The sequence below is a fragment of the Pteropus alecto genome, unplaced genomic scaffold (genome assembly GCF_000325575.1).
Source record: "Pteropus alecto unplaced genomic scaffold, ASM32557v1 scaffold155, whole genome shotgun sequence".
Lineage (NCBI taxonomy): Eukaryota > Metazoa > Chordata > Mammalia > Chiroptera > Pteropodidae > Pteropus > Pteropus alecto.
In genome coordinates this window covers 14,448,401-14,466,335 of record NW_006438113.1, presented here as the reverse complement: position 1 = coordinate 14,466,335, position 17,935 = coordinate 14,448,401, and the positions used below count along the sequence as shown (strand labels likewise).

The window sequence follows — 17,935 nt, the reverse complement described above, 5'->3', positions numbered from 1 at the left end:
GCAAATGCTTTCTTTTCCATCCCTGTCAAAAAAAGAGGCTCAGAAACAGTTTACATTCTCTTGGACTGGACAATGGTATATATTTGCAACCTATGTCCAGGGCTAGGTTAACGCTTCTATCCTCTGTCATAATATAATCTGAGAGACCTAGACTGGCTGGATCGCTCACAGAATATCACAGAGGTCCACTGTATCGATGGATCATGACTCTGTGACTAGACCCCCATGTCATGTACCACTGGTGCACTGACATCTCTCCCTCAGCTCACACCTACAGCCATATGGCAGAGGTGCGTGTGTGTGTTCCTTATGATCAAATGACAGAGTAGGAATAAGATCAAGCTTGGTTCACAGATGGATTGACCTGGTATATAAGTGCAAGTCAAAAATGGATGGCAGCTAAACTACAGTGCCAATTAGGAGTGGTCCTGAAAATAGTTGTGAGAGAGGAAATCCTCTCAATGGGCAGAGCTTCATGGGATGTACCTGATCATTCACTCTGTGTGGAAAGAGAGGTAGCCCAAGGTTAGAATATATACAGTTTCATGGGAAGAGGTGAATGTTTTGATCATTTGGTCAGGGGCCTAAAATAGAAAGATTGGAAGGTTGGGGACTTAGAAGTCTGGGGTATAGGTATATGAATGGATCAATGAGAGAAGATACAAAGTCTCAAAATCTTTTTCAAATGATAATACCCATCAGAAAAGCATCTATCACAGAAGAGGCACTAAATAACCAGGTAGACAAAATGACTTGGGCAGGTGTCAGCCAACCTCCGTCATAGGCCACCCTAATGCTAGCACAATCAACTCATGGAGAAGTAGCCATAAAGGCAGAGAGGAGGCTATGTGTGGTCTCCCACTGACCAAGGCTGATCTAGCTACCGATGTTGCCAAATATCCTATATACTAGCAATAGAGCTCATTGCTGAACCATAATGTGGCACTGTCCTCCATGGAGACTTTGGTGGCAAGTTGACTATATTAGGCTCCTTTCATCCTGAAGGGGCCAGACATTTGTTCTAATAGGAACAGACATGTATTCTAGATATGGATTGCCTTTCCTATCCATGAGGCCTATAGTAGCATCAATATATAAGGGCTTACAGAATGTTTGATCTACTAACATGATTTCATATATAATGTTGCTTCAGACTCAAGTACCCACTTTCAGCAAGGAGGGTCAGCAGTGGCACATGACCATGGCATCCATTGGTTGTATCACACATCATATCACAGATGCCACCGGCATAATAGAATGATAGAAGGGCCTGTTGAAGACACAGCTGAGACACCAGCTTAGATATGATATACTGATATTGGGACGCCAACTTCCAGGATGCAGTATTATGCTAAATCAATAACCTGTATATTGTGCTGTGTCTTTAATTTGGAGAATATGTGGTTCCAGGAACCAAGGAGTGGAAGGATGGAACACATTTAACATCAAACTTACTTGGGGAATTTATGTTTCCTGTCACTGTAACTCTGTGTTTGGCGGAGTTAGATGTTATTGTTCTCCAAGGGAAACATTTCCACTAGGGAACACAGTAAGAATCCTACTGAACTTTAAGCTATGGCTGTCATCATTCAGACACTTTAACCTCTTTGTACCAAGGGGTGAACAATCGAGAAGAAATCATCATCTGGGCAGCGGTAATAGATCTGATCATCAAGAGGAGGCAGGGCTGCTGCTACACAGTGGAGATTAGGAGAACTATAGTTGATACCCAGGTGACCATCTGAGGCTTATCTTAATAATTCCTTGCCCAGTTTTGATGGTAAAAGGATAATTTCAACAGCCAGACCTGAGAAGGGCATGGTAACCAAGGCCTCAGATCTTCATGGTTGAAGGTGGGTCAAACTTCCAGCCAAACTGTCTAGGCCAGTAGTGGTTAGCCAAAAATAAGAACATCTAAACTGATAACGAAGGAGGAATTTGATAAATATCAATTGTAGCCTTGATACCAGTTGCAGTAGAAGCAGCTGTAATTCACTCCACTGACTTTCTCATAAGCTTTCCTTACAAGGAGACCTCCAGTGTCCTGAGGAAGCTGCTCCCAGAATTTATATGAAGCAAATGGATCTCTATGGTACAGTTATGGATGCTGTGCTGTGCTGTGTTTCTCAGATGCCCCCTTCAGAACTGGAGGAGTTATTTCAGCTACTGGGAAGGTTGGCTGATAGCTGCAAGTTCTCGGATGGGGATCCACATCATCCAAGGTCATGCTCCTTTCCCTGGATAGCTCACGGCCAAAACAAAAACAAAAATAAAAACAAACACAAAAAGCCTTATCTGTGTAGGGGTATAAAGGCTCACACTCCACTTGGGACAACTGTGAAGGGACATTCCAGCTTTGGAACTCTCTATGGGATCAGGTGAAGCTTTCTCGTGACTCCATGGCAGCTCAAATTATTCCTGTCAAATCCTGCTTCCTTCCAATTCTACACAGATGTTGATCCTACGAACACTCCTTGATAAACTTCCTCCATGACTTTGCTCTCATAGAACTCAGCTCATAGGAATGATCTTTACAGCATTTTTCTTTTGGTCACGGTTGTTAAGTTATACCCTGATCTTTCCATTAATAAATCCATCTGTGACTATTTAATGGGAGCTTTGTGAGTTTTTATGCCCAGTAGGGTGTTACTGTCATGAGACTGTATCTTTTGGCTCCCATAACTATTTTAAGAGGATAAGTCATGTTTTAGAAAATATACATATTGCTTTGTGTTTTTCTGCTGAAGCACTAGGTTTTACACTTTTCAAGAAAAGATAGTCTAGGTTGATTTTTATCAAACACTTTTATTAAGAAGGTTCTTAAACTTGCCACAAAAGAAATATAGAACATATTTCTATGTTTAGAGAGGGTGACTGATAGAAAAAGTACGAGCCTTAGAATTACAAAGTCCTGGTTTAAATATCAATGTCATATTATTAGCTTTCTAACTAAAGGCAAGTTACTTAATTTTGCTAAGCTTGTCTAGGGAGAGCAATGTAGTAAAGGGGTTAATTGTGTGGACTTTGGAGCCAGGTCACCTAGGTTCAAAGCTCTGTCACTTACCAACTAGGTAACCTTAGGTGAGTTACTTAAACTCTCTCTACCTCGGTTTCCTCTTCTTCAAAATGAAGATGATAGTGCCTACCTTATAGGTTTGTTGAGAAAATTAAATAAATTAATGTATGTAAAGTGCTTGGAACAATGTCATTGAGTGATTGATCAATAAACAAGGGCTATAATTATCTGTTCTATAGGTTAACAATATTTTCCCATAGGGTTGTGGTGAAGATTAAATGAGGCAATGTATAAGATCTGATTAGCTCAGTACCTGGTACATAGTAAGGATCTAAAAAATTATAATCATGCCTTTTTGAGCCACGCATCTTGCTCAAGCCCGCTTCCATGTCTGGAAGTGTACTTTCCCTTCTAATAAAACTTTTCTTTTCTACTGTAAAAAATAAATAAATAAATAATAAAAACTTATAATCATGAAAGTGTCATAGTTAACTTTATAAGATTATTTTAAAGATCCCATCTATGTGCCAGGTACTGTGCTAGGTGCTTGGGATAGAGGGAAACAAAGACACAGCAAATAGCCTTTGTCCTTGAGTTTAGAGTCCAACACGGATTGAATGATAGTGAATATGTTACTCTTGCCTGGTGCAAAGAAAAGCTACACATATGAGCATAAATATTGTTACATAGGGGAACTAGTATATAATCCACGTAAATTCTAATTCCTATTCTTTTTACCTTTTGGGTTCTACTTGTCAATCATTTGCCATAATTATAGGGGTTTTTGATGTTTGTTTTTTTTTCGTTGGGGGTTCTTCCAATTTGTACTTTTGAGTAACTGTCACTTTTTCTCATACAATCAACGAAAACCTACTAAGGACCAAGTCATCAGGAATAAACAGTTAAGAAGACTCACCATGTAGTGGGGGAAAGACATAAATAACTGTAATACATTTTACCTTGTATATAATTTATGTATATACGCAATACATACATAATTTAAAGCATGTAGCAGGGCGGTACAATTGATATGTGAGCCCCCTAGAGCTCGAAGTGGAGAGCTCACAGGGCTATCCGTGTACTTTAGGAAGCAACGGATGTAGTACCCTAACATCTTTCTCTATTGGTTGTCTCTTTAGAGTCAACAAAGCTAATAACTTCTCAGAGCCCTGGAGTTCTCAAAGGGAGAGGGAGCTGGGTGAAGATCGAGAAAGGTGGAAGAATGCCTCGTTCCTGGATTAAGAGAGCGTCTCTTGCGAGGCCTAAGGAAGCTGGGACTCGGGTAGTTTCCCTTCCCTTCGGGGGCCAGGAACCCACCCGCAGATAGCACCCCCGAAACAAATCCCACCTTCCTCTTTTCTCAGCTACTCAAACTTTCAGAGAGAAGAGGAACCAGCTGCGGCATAAAAGCGCGTCAGCAAACGGCCCGTCACGTGACAGAAGAGGACTAGGACCTAGGGAGCCTACGGCCACCCAGGCCCCGCCCACTTTACGACACCACAGTGACCCCGCCTCCTTCGCCGTAGGGTGGAGTACAAGGCGGGTCTCCAAACGGCCTCCCCTCGCTAGGCCGGGCTAGCCAGTAGGGCGGGCGAGAGGCCGGGAGGAGGCCGGCGCTGGGGGAGGGGAGGAAAGGAAGGGAGGGGTCACGTGCGGTCCGCGGCCCGAGGTCACGTGACGGGGCGCCGGGACTGGGAGTTCTCCTGAGGGAAGAGTGAAGTGGGGGGGACGCGGCGGCTAGGCGCTAACAATGGTGAGTGCGCGGCGGCCCGCGCGCTTGCCTTCAGCTTTCACCCCGGAGCGCGCGGCGAGACGGCCAACGGCGGGGCCGGCGGCGCGGGGGGGGCCGCGGGGGGGGGGGGGGGGGGGCGGAGCTCTCCGGTCGCGGGAGGGGCCGCGGGGAGCGGCAGGAGGGGACAGGCCAGCGGGGCGGGAGCCGGGTTAGGCCTTTCCGGCCACGGCGGGGTCGAGGAAGTGCGGGCGGCCCCGTCTCTTCCAGGTCTGGGAGAGGCCCGAGCACCTGCGGGCGGCGCTGAGCTCTCCTGGCTATGTCGGAACCTCTGCCGGCGTTCCTCGATCGGTTGTGGGGGCCCTGGCTGGGTACTCGGGCCCCGCCTCTGCGGGGGCTATCCGCCGCCTCCCCTTCCAAGGTAGCCAGTCCCTCTGCTCCTCCGGGGCAGCCTCGCTTCCCTTCAGGTGGCGTGACCCTCGAGTCTCCCATGGGAACGGGACTTGGTTACTTTCTTCCCGTGTGTCACGAGCTTGATAAACTGATTTTTTAAAACCTGAATATGCTGATATTCTGCGATTTCCTTGACCCTAGTTTAGCCTGATGTTGACACTTGTGGAATGAGAAAGAAAAGGACGTTGGAATGGGGAACGTCTTTAACTCAGAAGACTAAGTTTTGTGTCCGCTGGTTTAAGCATTGGCTTTCATTTCCTTTCCCAAGCCATTTCTAGAAACTTAACGCTTTGGGATGTTGAAATGGCCTGGGGAGTTGAGGGAGGAAAATCAGAGTACTCTTAACCACAGTTAGTGGGAAGCAAAAGTGTGGGCGCGATGGCGTTTAACTTTCTGTGTTGGCAGCTCATTTGGCTCGTTTTGTGGTAATACTCGTTTATTCGTTTCATTTAGAAAGCATATGTTGAGCGCCTACTGTGTGCTCTCCTTATACTCCCTGGTTTCCCAAAGCTCACCGGTTCAGTAAACTACATGAGACTTGGCTAACGACCAAGCTACGTTTATTTTTAAGTTACTTTGAAGAAATACAGGTGAAGACAGACGTGTTCATTTTTACACTTGCAGCCTTTTTTCCTTTCATTCAGCAGATAATTACTTAGATGCGCTCAGGGGCGGTGAGCGAGATTGAAACAGCCCTTGCTCTCTTGTAGTTTACAATATAGAGGGAAATAAACATTTATGTAATTGTTTAACTCGGAAATTACAGTTGTGATAAATTACTAAAAAGAAGTATTGGAGGACCTTGCCTATTTAGGAGTTAAGGAATACTTCTTTAATTGAATATAATTTGCAAAGAAAAGTTAAAAGACCGTCCTATTTTTTGCTTACAATTAAATTATTTTAAATAAGCTTTAGGATTATGTTCAGGAGCAGTTTATTTTATTTTCAAATTATGCATCCGACATAAACTAAATTGTAAGGCTTTATAACACTGAAATGGGCACACGTAATATATGTATGAAAATTTGCTGTTTCATTGCTTGTGTATAGCCTAAGTGAATAAATTTTGCGAGCCTGCTCTGTCTCACCTTGAGTTGCATTTCTTTACATCCACTCGACCTAGTGAAATTTCTTCAGTGAGACCTAAAAAATGTGTTGCTTTTTAATGAATCCATATGTAATTTTGCTAGATGATAAATCTCAGTATTAGGTTTACAAATTATATGAAAAAATCCTAAATTAACCTAAAGTCTGTGATAGGAGATTTAGCCCACGTTTTTAGAAAACTAAAATAATTGCTATAATTTTTTAATAGTCATGTATTGCAATTTATTTAAAGACTACTTACGACTTTTAACTTATGTTTTAATTCTGTAATTGCTCCTGAAAATATCATTCTAAATGCTTGCTCGAAGGTGTCTTTTCCAGAACAACTGAATAATCTTTAAAGATCTCAAAACTGCAAAAGAGGTCAAATATGTGGTGACAGAAAGAAATCTAACTATGGGCAGTGAACACACAATGAAATGTATGTATATGGCTTACTGTCGATTTGTATGCCTGAAACTTACTGGATTTCGTTAACTAAGGTCACCGTAATAAAAAAAAAAATGAATAAATAAAAAAGCTACCTTTTGTAATTTCATCAAAAATCTATGTTAATGTATTCTAACTCTCTTCACAATTTTTATTCCCTTTCCAAGCCTTCAGCATTCTGTTTTGTTACCTCTTTATGGATCAGAAGTATTATAATTTGTGTAACACTTTTAAAAGTGTTTAATTTTATGACTTTGAAGTGACAGAAGATGCACATCTTGAAATAAAAACTTTACAAATGAGACTGGGTAGAGAATCTTCCAACTCCTTTTAGAAAGAAAACAAAAAAGACAAACTTTCCTCAGATATATTTTTCTCTCTGTTTACTTGTTAATGTAAGACAACCATAGTTTTCTGGAGGCTTTTAGTAAGACTAGTTCATTTTTGATATGTCCTAATGTAAAAAACTTGCTGTTAACCCAGTGCTAAATTTTCATGGAGTCATTAACTTAACCTTGTTAAAGTGTTATAGTTCCTCAATCTGTTATTCTGCATGTGCAAATCTAGGCTTTTAAAATATCTTCTGGTTTCTCCCAATCTTAGTGTTTTGATAGTATTGAAAAATAAGTACTTTTTAGTTATGTGATATTAAATGCATGCAGAAAATAATAAAGGATAACACATAGTTTTTACATAGTTTAATGTATAGGAATTTTTCATTTTTATGTATTGTTAAAATAAGACATTTATAATCATGCTATTGTGAAGTTTTATAGGAATCTTAAGTATTATTTTAATTAGTGGCAATTTTGGCTTTTTATTTTTTTAATTACTTGATCTTTTAATATCAGCTTTTAAATTCCAAGTTCGGCTCTCTGTGTTAAATACATGAATGTGGAAAAGTTACTATTATATTTTCTTTTACCTGTAAAACAATTTTTATAGTTAAGTCTCATTTTTCCTGGAAGCAGATCTTAGAAATATTAAGGGTGAATGAGAAAATTAAATTTTATTTTCGTGCTTCTATTTTATAAGGTAAATGAGGCTGTTGTCTTCTGCCCTTTCATAATTGCTCCTTTTGCATACACACACCCTTGGCTCAGAGCTTTGCACATAGTTGATAATTAGTAAATATCAGCTGACTGATTTTGAGCTGCTGTACATTCTCAACTCTGTAGTACTTAGGGGAAAACACCATTTTGAATAAGTTTTAAGTCGTAAGTTGGGGTATGAAAGCTAACTAGGAAAGGACAGTGTATGTGACTTATCATTGATGTTTTTCATTTTCTAAATTTGTTCAGAATAGTTTTCTGATTACAATTTTCCGATTAAAATTTGAGATTGTTATTTGTAATGTTGCCAGGGAAGATGAAAACATCAGAAGGAAAATTTGCTGTTTATGTCTTTACAGTGTGTCAAAAGTACTAATTTGGCAGTTCTTTGAGTTGATTTCTTGAAATTATAATCCTTTTGTTAATACATACTTAATAAAAGAAGCAATTTCAGAATTTAGGAAAACACTATCTCCTTTGATCGTAATATCATCCTGTGACCTACATAGCTAGCCTTAGGAAGATCATTAGCTTGTTTGCTGATAACTGCCACCTGAGGACAGAACTGAGCCATAATGGAAATTCGTTGCTCTAGACTTTGCCACTGCACCAATGCTAACTTCTTGGGAGACGGCTAGTTTTGCCAAATAGTCAAGATTTTAACTCATTTGTGTATCTATTTTTTATTATGAGGACATTGTGTGTTTATTCAAAATTAATTTAATATTCAACAGGTATTTTAATACCTTCTAAATGGTGCACACTGTGTGATGAGCAAAGGATAAGGTATTTGTCATGGATAAAGTATCTGTCATCTAAATGAAGAAGTAAAAGTACGTAGTGTTGTGAGACCTAAATTTGGAGAATCCAATTTTGATTAGGAAGTTAGGGAAAGCCTCTTTATGGACATGAGTCAAACTGAGGCGCAAAGGATGTATTAGGTTAAGGATAATTGGTCTAGGACAAGAAGGAGACTGGTAAATTTGATGAAATTTGAGGCTGGTGAGGCTGGAGAAATGAATAGAGCCATATACATGTCAGCCATGTGAGGGAATACAGTGTATGTTTAACATTTCATTGAAGTAAAATTTAGCTGTATAGAAATGCACAGATAAATGTACAGTTTGATAAATTTTCACAGTGAACATGCCTGTTTATCAAGCACTCAGATAAAAACAAACAGAACACTTTTAGCACTCCAGAAGCTCCCTTCGTGCTTTCTCCAAGCACTTCCTGACTTCTGATACTATAATGCACATTACATGTTTTTGATTTTTTAATAAATGGAATCATACAGTGTGTATTCTTTCTGTGGCTTCTTCCACTCAATATTATGTGTGTGAGATTCACCCTTGTTTGTGGTTGTATCTCATTGCATTGCTCACTGTATGAATATAGACTAAAATTTACGTATCCATTCTCTTGTTGATGGATATTTGGATTGTTAACTGGAGCTATTGTAAACAATGATGTTGTGGACATTCTTATATTTGTCTTCTGATTGACATGTATAAGAGTTTCTGTTTAGGGTAGATACATAGGGGTGTAATTGCTAGGTCATGGGATATGTGTATCTTAGCTTTACCTGATAATGCCAACTTGTTTCTGAAGTAGTTGTTCCAATTCTCACCAGCCCATTGAAGGATTTTAAGCAATGATATAATGAGATTAATTTTTTTAAGAGATCACTGGTTGGTGTTAGGGCAGAGTAAGAAGGGATGTAGGACAAAAGGATAGGAGACTGTTCTCTGTAAATTTTTTTTTACTGATATTTAAAAAATATTCAAAAATAAATTACATAAAATAATAAGATATAATTAAAGCTAACTTTTAAAGGATGATCTTAACATTTATCAAAGGTGACTCCTGAACAAATTTTTGTGCAAGAAACTACAGGAGAATGGTGAGGTGATAGTTATAACAACATCAAATTTTCCATTGACATCTTCATGTTCAAATAATCTCAACTCGAGATTATTTTTGAAGTTTTTCTGTTTTTGCAGGGACTGAAAAGCATTTCTGCATTGTGTTTGTCTTTAGAGTCATGTATGCAGATTCCGATGCAGTTTACCTATAGCAATTTAAATATTGTCATATTTATATTCCTCTTGTTTAGAAAAGTCTCTGAGCCACACTAAGAATTATTTTTGCAGTAGAGGCTCTGAGTTTTAATTTTCCATTTCTCTTAAGGATTATGAGGATATAATAGAAATTCCATGCAAAATTTTAATGCAGTACACCTGAAACTTACTGGATTTCATTAACCAATGTCACCATAATAAAAAAAAATTTTTTTTAATGCAATAAAACTGTTAAAGCAGAAATTAGTCCAGATTATAATTTTCTTGTTATGTTTAAAATAAAGGATCTATATTTCAGGTTTTAGAGTATCCAAATTAGTGGAACTACATTAACAAAAATAATCTGTTATTAAAATAGGACAACATATAGAATATGAAAAAGACATTGGTATCATTAGTGCAAATAATGAAAAACAAGTGAGATTAGCAGACTGGTTAAACAACTACTAAGGGGTAAAATACATATTTTTCATTAAGCATTTAAAGTCATTGTACAAAGAATGCATCATTGATTATTTTAAAATGCATGAATTATATAGCGTATTTCCTGCATGTGATGACTGAGAACAGATTCAGAGATTTCAGTAATGCAAGAAAGTTTCAGGTTACATAGATTTAAAGATCTTGTACAAAAGTAATAATTTGTCAGTTGAACACATACATACTCCCTTAAGAATTCTTCTATAATATTTTCTTCTAAAAGCTGTTCAACAATGTTTAGAGCTTTTTCTCTCCACCTCAGTCTTCTTTCTCACAGTCTCATAGTTCTGCTTGCCTTTTAGAAACGTCTTGTTTTAAGGCACTTGTCTATTTTAGTACCTGTGGCATTTGGTGGGGGGAGTGGATTATGGCTGGCAGACAGTGCCCACATGGATACAGCCATGGAGAGAGTCATTACACCCTCTCATCTCTCGAGACTCCCCTCTGTGTAAATTTTTAAAAAGACTAGAAGACTAGCTTTCATTAGTGAAAAAAATAATCCACAACTATATCTGATACTTGAATTGCTAATGGATTATGTATTATTACTAATATGCTTTGACATTCATGAGCAGTTGAACTTTGTCACTAATGTTCTGTCATATTCGGATTTAAAGAATAGGTTTACACATTTTCTTTGGAAAAATTTACAGAAATTTAATTACTCCTCTCTGTTAGAGCCAGTTTTATTTCAAGAGCTTACACAATGTAACACATGCTGTTCAGACCTATATAGCAGATTTTACAGGAGGTAATACGTTGTAATAATGCATTTGGATTTGTATAAGTAATTTGGATTGTATGAGCTCTGCTCTAAGAACCTCATAGAGGTATAACTAATGGTAACTTTTAAATCCAGATGTTAAGAATTAAGTTTTTAGATTTTTGGTATGTGATTATAGTGGTACCTATGGAAATGATTGAAATTATTGCATGTTTAAATTTTAGTTTTCTTTTTGTCTCTTTATTGTGGTAAAAACATAACACAAATTTATCTTTTTAACAGATTATAAGTGTACAGTATAGTATTAACTGTACACACAGTGGTGTATTAAATTTTAGTTTCGATGTAGAATTTGATATGTTCTTATTTCCTTACGGATCTGCAGTCTGTTTAACTGTAGGTTATAGATAGTTAAATTTGAATTACAAAACATAGTGGCTGACAAAACATGATAATTATGAGCATTTTTCTTTTATTTCAGAGTTTTCTTGGTGGCTTTTTTGGTCCCATTTGTGAGATCGATGTTGTCCTTAATGATGGGGAAACCAGGAAGATGGCGGAAATGAAAACTGAAGATGGAAAAGTAGAAAAACACTATCTTTTCTATGATGGGGAATCTGTTTCAGGAAAGGTAAATCATTTGTTTGGGAGAATTACGTAGTTTTAGGATGTCAAAAGTAGTCATCAAAGTGGTTTGTGCTATTTCTGAATTTGAAAGATTTTATTACAGATGGATTTTTTTTTTCAGAGGGTCAGCTAAAATCCTCGATGCATTAGAACATTTACAGGAAAGATTCTTAAACTGGAAGGGTTGCAGGGGCAGAGTCTAAATTGCATGAAAAATTTTGTGACTATCTGCACTTGATTAGCTTTAGACAGTTTCATCAATGGAACTGCAATCTATGCAAAATTTGATTCTCCTGTAACATAAATTTGAATTATAGAGATTAAGGATAATTCTCTAGTATACCATTCTAAAAGTTTCTCATTCTTTGTAGCTTATCTCTCTGCACTACTACTATTGTGTCTCTCATTTCTTTGTACCTAGAGGACTTAAGTATGTTTTGAACGTGTCTGTGAGTGGTCAGATACATTTGTGATACCGTCTATAATGTTTCACTTTTTCCCCTTTTCCTTATCAAGTGATGTATAAGATTATTCTTATACCTTAGAGAACATGATCAATAATCATTAGTCTATGATACTGAGGAATGGTAATATCACAGACAAAATCAAGCTATAAAACATGTGAAATAATTTTTTCAATGTAAAATATGAGAGTTTTGCCTCTGCTTATTAAAGTAGTATAGACACATGGTAGACAGTTTAGGAAATGTCTATAGTCCCATCATATAGAAAGAATTCGCTGTCCAAATCTGAGTGTGTTTCTCCCTTGTCTGTGCATTAATTAATGTTTTTGTATATGTAGTATATTAAGCATACTTTTTCCCTGTTATTGGATAATTAGTAGTTTTTATTTTTCAGATGTCTTGTAACCTATCATCATATCTTTGGTATACATAAATTTTTCTCCAAAGTTCTCTAGGATAAGATTATTTCCTTAGAGTGAATTCCTGGAAGTGAGTTGCTGGACCAGAAGACATGCAGGGTATTAATACATATTAATGTGGAAAATTTGCATCAAGTCACATGTCCACTTATAATGTCTTGTTTCTCCCAAAGTAACATTGAATATGATCACTTTTTAATCTTTGCTATTTTGATAGCCAAAATGATATATTTAGCATTTCTTTGGTTACTAGATAGGTCGGACTTAGGTTTATTACCATTCTGTTGCATTGTCTATTCTGGTCTTTGGCCAAATTCTGTTGCTGTTTTAGTGTCATATCGGAAATAAATGTTTTGGTTTTCAACTTTGCTTTTCTGGTACTCTTCCTTAAAAAATGGAAAGAGAAGACGCCAAAAAGAGAGCGAGAATTATTAAAAGGATGGAACATGTCAAGTGAAAGAAGAGTAAAGGAAATAGTGTTTGGTCTATGGTAAAGAAGACTTGTTAATATATTGGAGTTGGAGAAGGTAGGAATATCAATCTAGTCTTCTTTCCAGGAAGAGATTGAACCTGCTGATATCTCAGATATTTAATTTATAGATTTGACAAGTAAGTAAATCTCCTTCTGGGTTAAAAGCTTTTTATGGTTAGAGAATCAGACTGTGCTTCCTTAAAGTACATTATAATTTGTTTATATAATAGGCTCTCACTAAGTATTTGATTTGTTTATTTACTGTTTTTAAGTGTAGTAGGGAACATTCCCTGACTGGTTTAAAATAATCTTATGTCATCTGGGCCAATTGGGAGTTCATGGCTAATGTTTATGGGATAAATAAAGGAAGAAGGGAATATTTAAGGAAATAAAACTACTTCAGTGTGGTTTTTAAAAAAATAGCTGGTATTCAAAGTACATTTTTAGAATTGCTAGGGCTTGTATGTAGACCTAACTATAGAGTACCTTTAAAAAAATGATAAATCTCTTATAGGTAAATATTTTGCTCAAAAGATATTATATCTGGAATCTGATTATTTATTGACCTGAGATGTTTTTTCACTTTTAACCTTTTTATTGTGAAATAAAACATAGAAAACAACACAAAACAAAAATTATAAGGCATACTTTCTTGTAGTCACATTCAAGTCAAGAAGATCTTTGCCAGCCACGCTGTATGTTCCATCACTATTACAGCCCCTTCCCCTCAAAAGTAACCACTACACTGACTTTTATAAGAATAAATTTCCCATGTTTCTTAATTGTTTAGTCTTGCTCCTTTAAAAAAAAAATACAGCTTTAAAATCTCTTTTACTCTCAGATTCCTTCTTCATCCCTTTCTTTTCCTTGTAATTTATCTGAAGGACTTGGGCCATTTGAACTGTAGAGTTCTCTGTGATTGCGTACTCATGATACAGTTATTGCCTGTAAATTGGCAGCTGGATCCAGAGGCTTGATCAGACTCAAGTTTGATTCTTTTGGCAAGAATACCGGTGATGGTGTGTGTCTTCATCCGGGAGTACATGATGTCTAGTTTTCTTTTTCTCTCTTTTTTTTCTTTTTTTGCTACTCTTGTAATTTGTTTTTATTGATTTCTGGCATACCTCTAGAATAGGTTATTAAATATGGTTTATAAGCACTTTGAAAAGAAAGCTTAAAAGAAAACAAGCATTGGTTATCTGTGACCCAGCATGGATCACTAAGAACAAATCTTAACCACACCAGTCTAGGTTTTCTGAAATATCTGAGTACAAAAAAAAGATCATTGGGATAGAGTTTGGAATATCTAGCCTTAAGTTTACCACTGTCTTAGGTAACTCTGAGCAGCCATTTAACTTTCTGGATCTCACCTGTAAATTGAGGTTGGACTGAATCATTGGTTTCCAAACTTGGCTTTACATTGTAGGATTTTCTACATAAAAGTCCTTAATACATGATATATAGTCTTGGAGACCTGGGAGGTCTGACATCTCATCCAAAGCAAGAACAAATTTTTTTATGATACTTCTGACATGTGAGCTGCTGTATGCATACTTTTTCCCCAGATTTTTTAAAAGACTTTTTTTTTTTTAGAGCAGTTTTAGGTTTACATCAAAATTGAAAGGGAGTTACAGAGATTTCCCACATACCCTCTGCCCCTACACATGCATGGCCTCTCCCATCATCAGCAGCACTCTCCCAAAAGGGTACATTTTTGTTTAACCAAGGATGAACCTACAAACCTATGTTGACACATCATAGTCAACCCAAATCCATAGTTTACCTGAGAGTTCACTCTTGGTGTTATATATTCTGTGGATATTGACAAATGTATGATGACATATACCTATCATAAAATCATACAGGGTACTTTTTTTGCTCTAGAAATCCTCTTTGTTTTCCTATTCATCTCCTTCCCTGCTTCCAGAACTACTGATCTTTTCATTGTTACCATAGTTTTACCTTTTCCAGAATGTCATATAGTTGGAATCATACAGTATGTAGCCTTTCAGGTTGGCTTCTTTCACTTAATAATATGCATTTAAGGTTCCTCTGTCTTTTTATTACTTGATAGCTCATATCTTTTTAAAAAGTGCCAAATAATATTTCATTGTTCTACTGAGTAACATCTTGGTTTGCTTGCAAGTCTTTGGCATTATGAATAAAGCTGCTATAAACATCTGTGTGCAGGTTTTTGTATAGATATGTTTTCAGTTCATTTGGGTAAATACCAACAAGTACACTTGCTGGATTGTATGGTAAGCTTGTCTTTAGCTCTGTAAGAAACTGCCAAACTTTTTCAAAGTAGTGCTACCATTTTGCATTTCCACCAGTAATAAATGAGAGTTCTTGTTGCTCTTCATCCTTGCTAGCATGTGGTATTATCAGTGTTTTGGATTTTGTTTATTATAATAGGTGTGTAATAGCATCTCATAGTTTTAATCTGCAATTCCCTAATAATATGATGTTGAACATCTTTTCATGTTTATTTGCCAAATGTATAACTTCTTTGTGAGTACCTGTTAAAATTTAGATTGTTTGTTTTCTTATTAAGCTTTAAGAGTTCTTTGTTTTGTTTTTAGATAACAGTCCTTTATCAGATGTGTCTTTTGCAAATATTTTCTCCCAGTTTGTGGCTATTTGTCTCATTCTGTTGATTGACATGGTGTGAATTTACATTTCCCTGACATCTAATAAAGTTGAGCAACTTTTTGTATATTTATTGGCCATTTTACTATCTTTTGTGAATTGCCTATTAAAGTTTTTTTTTGGGGGCGGGGTCTCATTTTTCTACTCTGTCAACTTTTTAATTATTGATGTTGAGGATTTTTTTGGTATATTATTGATGAATCTTTTGTGTTCTCAGTATAGAATCCTTCCTCTGTATGTGCATTGTAAAGATTTTCTCATGCTTTCTGGCTTGACTTTTCACATTTTAATGGCGTCTTGATGAATAGTTCTTAATTTTAACACACTACAAATGTTAACTTTCCTTTTTGTTAGTGCTTTTTGTAACCTATTTAAGAAGTAAGAAGTCTTTGCCTACCTAATGATCATGAAGATACTCTCCTGTTTTCTTTTATAAATTTTTTTTTTTACATCCTCAGTTTGCATGGAATTGATTTTGTATGTGTAACATAGGATTCAAGGATAGTTTTAACATATGGATATCTAATTAACCCAGGACATTTATTGGAAAAGCCATTCTTTCCCCGCCACTGTACTGCAGTATCACCTTTGTCATAAATAAGAGATTGTGTGGGTCTATTCCAGTCTTGCTATTCTATTCCATTGATCTATTTGTGACATATACTTTTTCTTTTTTTTTAAATAGCCTTATTGAGTTATAATACACACACCACAGAATTCACCTTATTAAAAAGTACAATTCAGTGATTTTTATTGTATTTGCAGAGTTGTGCAATCATCACCACTAATTCCATAATATTTTCATCACCCCAAAAGAAGCACCATACCATTAGCAGTTATCCCCTTGGTTCCAGGATGTTTGTGTCCTTATAAGATGCACGTGTTGAAACTTACTCTCCAGTGTGATGGTATTTGGAGGTGGAGGCTTTGGGAAGTGATGAGTCATAGGGACAGAGCTCTCATGAATAAGATTGGTGTCGTTATAAGAGAGACTCCCGAGAAATCCTTGTACCTTCTGCCGTATAAAAGCACAGTGAAAAGACAGCTGTCTGTGAACCAGAAATCGAGCTCTCCCCAGACACCAAATCTGCTGGTGCCTTGATCTTGAAATTCCCAGCCTCCAGGAACTGTGAACAGTAAATTTCTATTGTTTATAAAGTACCAGTCTGTGGTATTTTGTTATAGCAGCTCAAATGGATTAAGCACCTACCTATCAACCACTAATGTAGAAATCTGCTTTCTTTCACTATGGTTTTGCCTATTCTGGACATTTCATGTAAATGGAACCATGAAATATATGGCCTTTTGTGTCTGGCTCCTTTCACTTAGCATGTTCAGTGGCATTAATTACATTCACAATGTTATGCAACCATTACCACTGTTTCCAAAATTTGTTCATCATCCCAATCAAACTTTGTACCCGTTAGGCAATAACTACCCATTTCCCTTTTCTCCTAGTCTCTGGGTACCTTTAGTCTACTTTGTTTTTCTATAAATTTGCCTTTCTAGATATTTCAATAAGTGGTCATACAAAGTTTATTTTTTTGTGCCTTAATTCCATTTAGCATAATGTTTTAGAAGTTCATATTGTAGCATATATCAAAACATTCATTTTTATGGCTGATTACTATTCAAATATCTATCCATGTGGTATATGGATATACACATTCCCTTTATCCATTCATCAAGTGTATTTGTTGAGGACATTTGGATGACCACTTTTTGTCTGTTATGAATAATGCTGTACTTCTGTGAACATTTTTTGTGTGTGAATATATGTTTTCATTTCTCTTGGGTATATACTTAGGTGTGGAATTGCTGGATCATATGTTAACTTTGTTTAACTTTTAGAGGAACTGCCAAATTTTACCAAAGCAGTAGTACCATTTTGTGTTCTCTCCAGCAATGTATAAGGGTTCCAGTTTCTTCTCATTTTTGGCAATACTTTATTATGATTGTATTTTTTATTATGGTCATCTTAGTGGATGTGAAGTGGTATGTCATAATGATTTCGATTTGCATTTCCCTAATGACTAATAATATTGAGCATATTTTTGTGTGCTTATTGCCATTTGTATGTATTCTTTGGAAAAGAGTCTATTCCTATTTGACCGTTTTTTAAAATTATGTTATTTGTCTTTTTATTGTTGAGTTGTAAAAAGTTCCTTATATATTCTGGATTCAAGTCCTTTATTATGTTTTGCAAATATTTTCTCCCATTTTATAAGTTGTC

General features: G+C 36.5%; 1 protein-coding gene across 1 annotated transcript in view; it reads left to right on the top strand.

The window, feature by feature from the left end:
* Positions 1 to 4,638: 4,638 nt before the first annotated feature.
* VPS26A (VPS26, retromer complex component A) overlaps positions 4,639 to 17,935 on the top strand; it is a 30,096-nt gene continuing 16,799 nt past the window's right edge. Inside the window, exons 1-2 of the mRNA XM_006915563.3 lie at positions 4,639 to 4,769; positions 11,553 to 11,702. Coding sequence (XP_006915625.1) covers positions 4,767 to 4,769; positions 11,553 to 11,702 — 153 coding nt within the window. The 5' untranslated portion in view covers positions 4,639 to 4,766. The remainder of the gene's footprint in view (positions 4,770 to 11,552; positions 11,703 to 17,935) is intronic.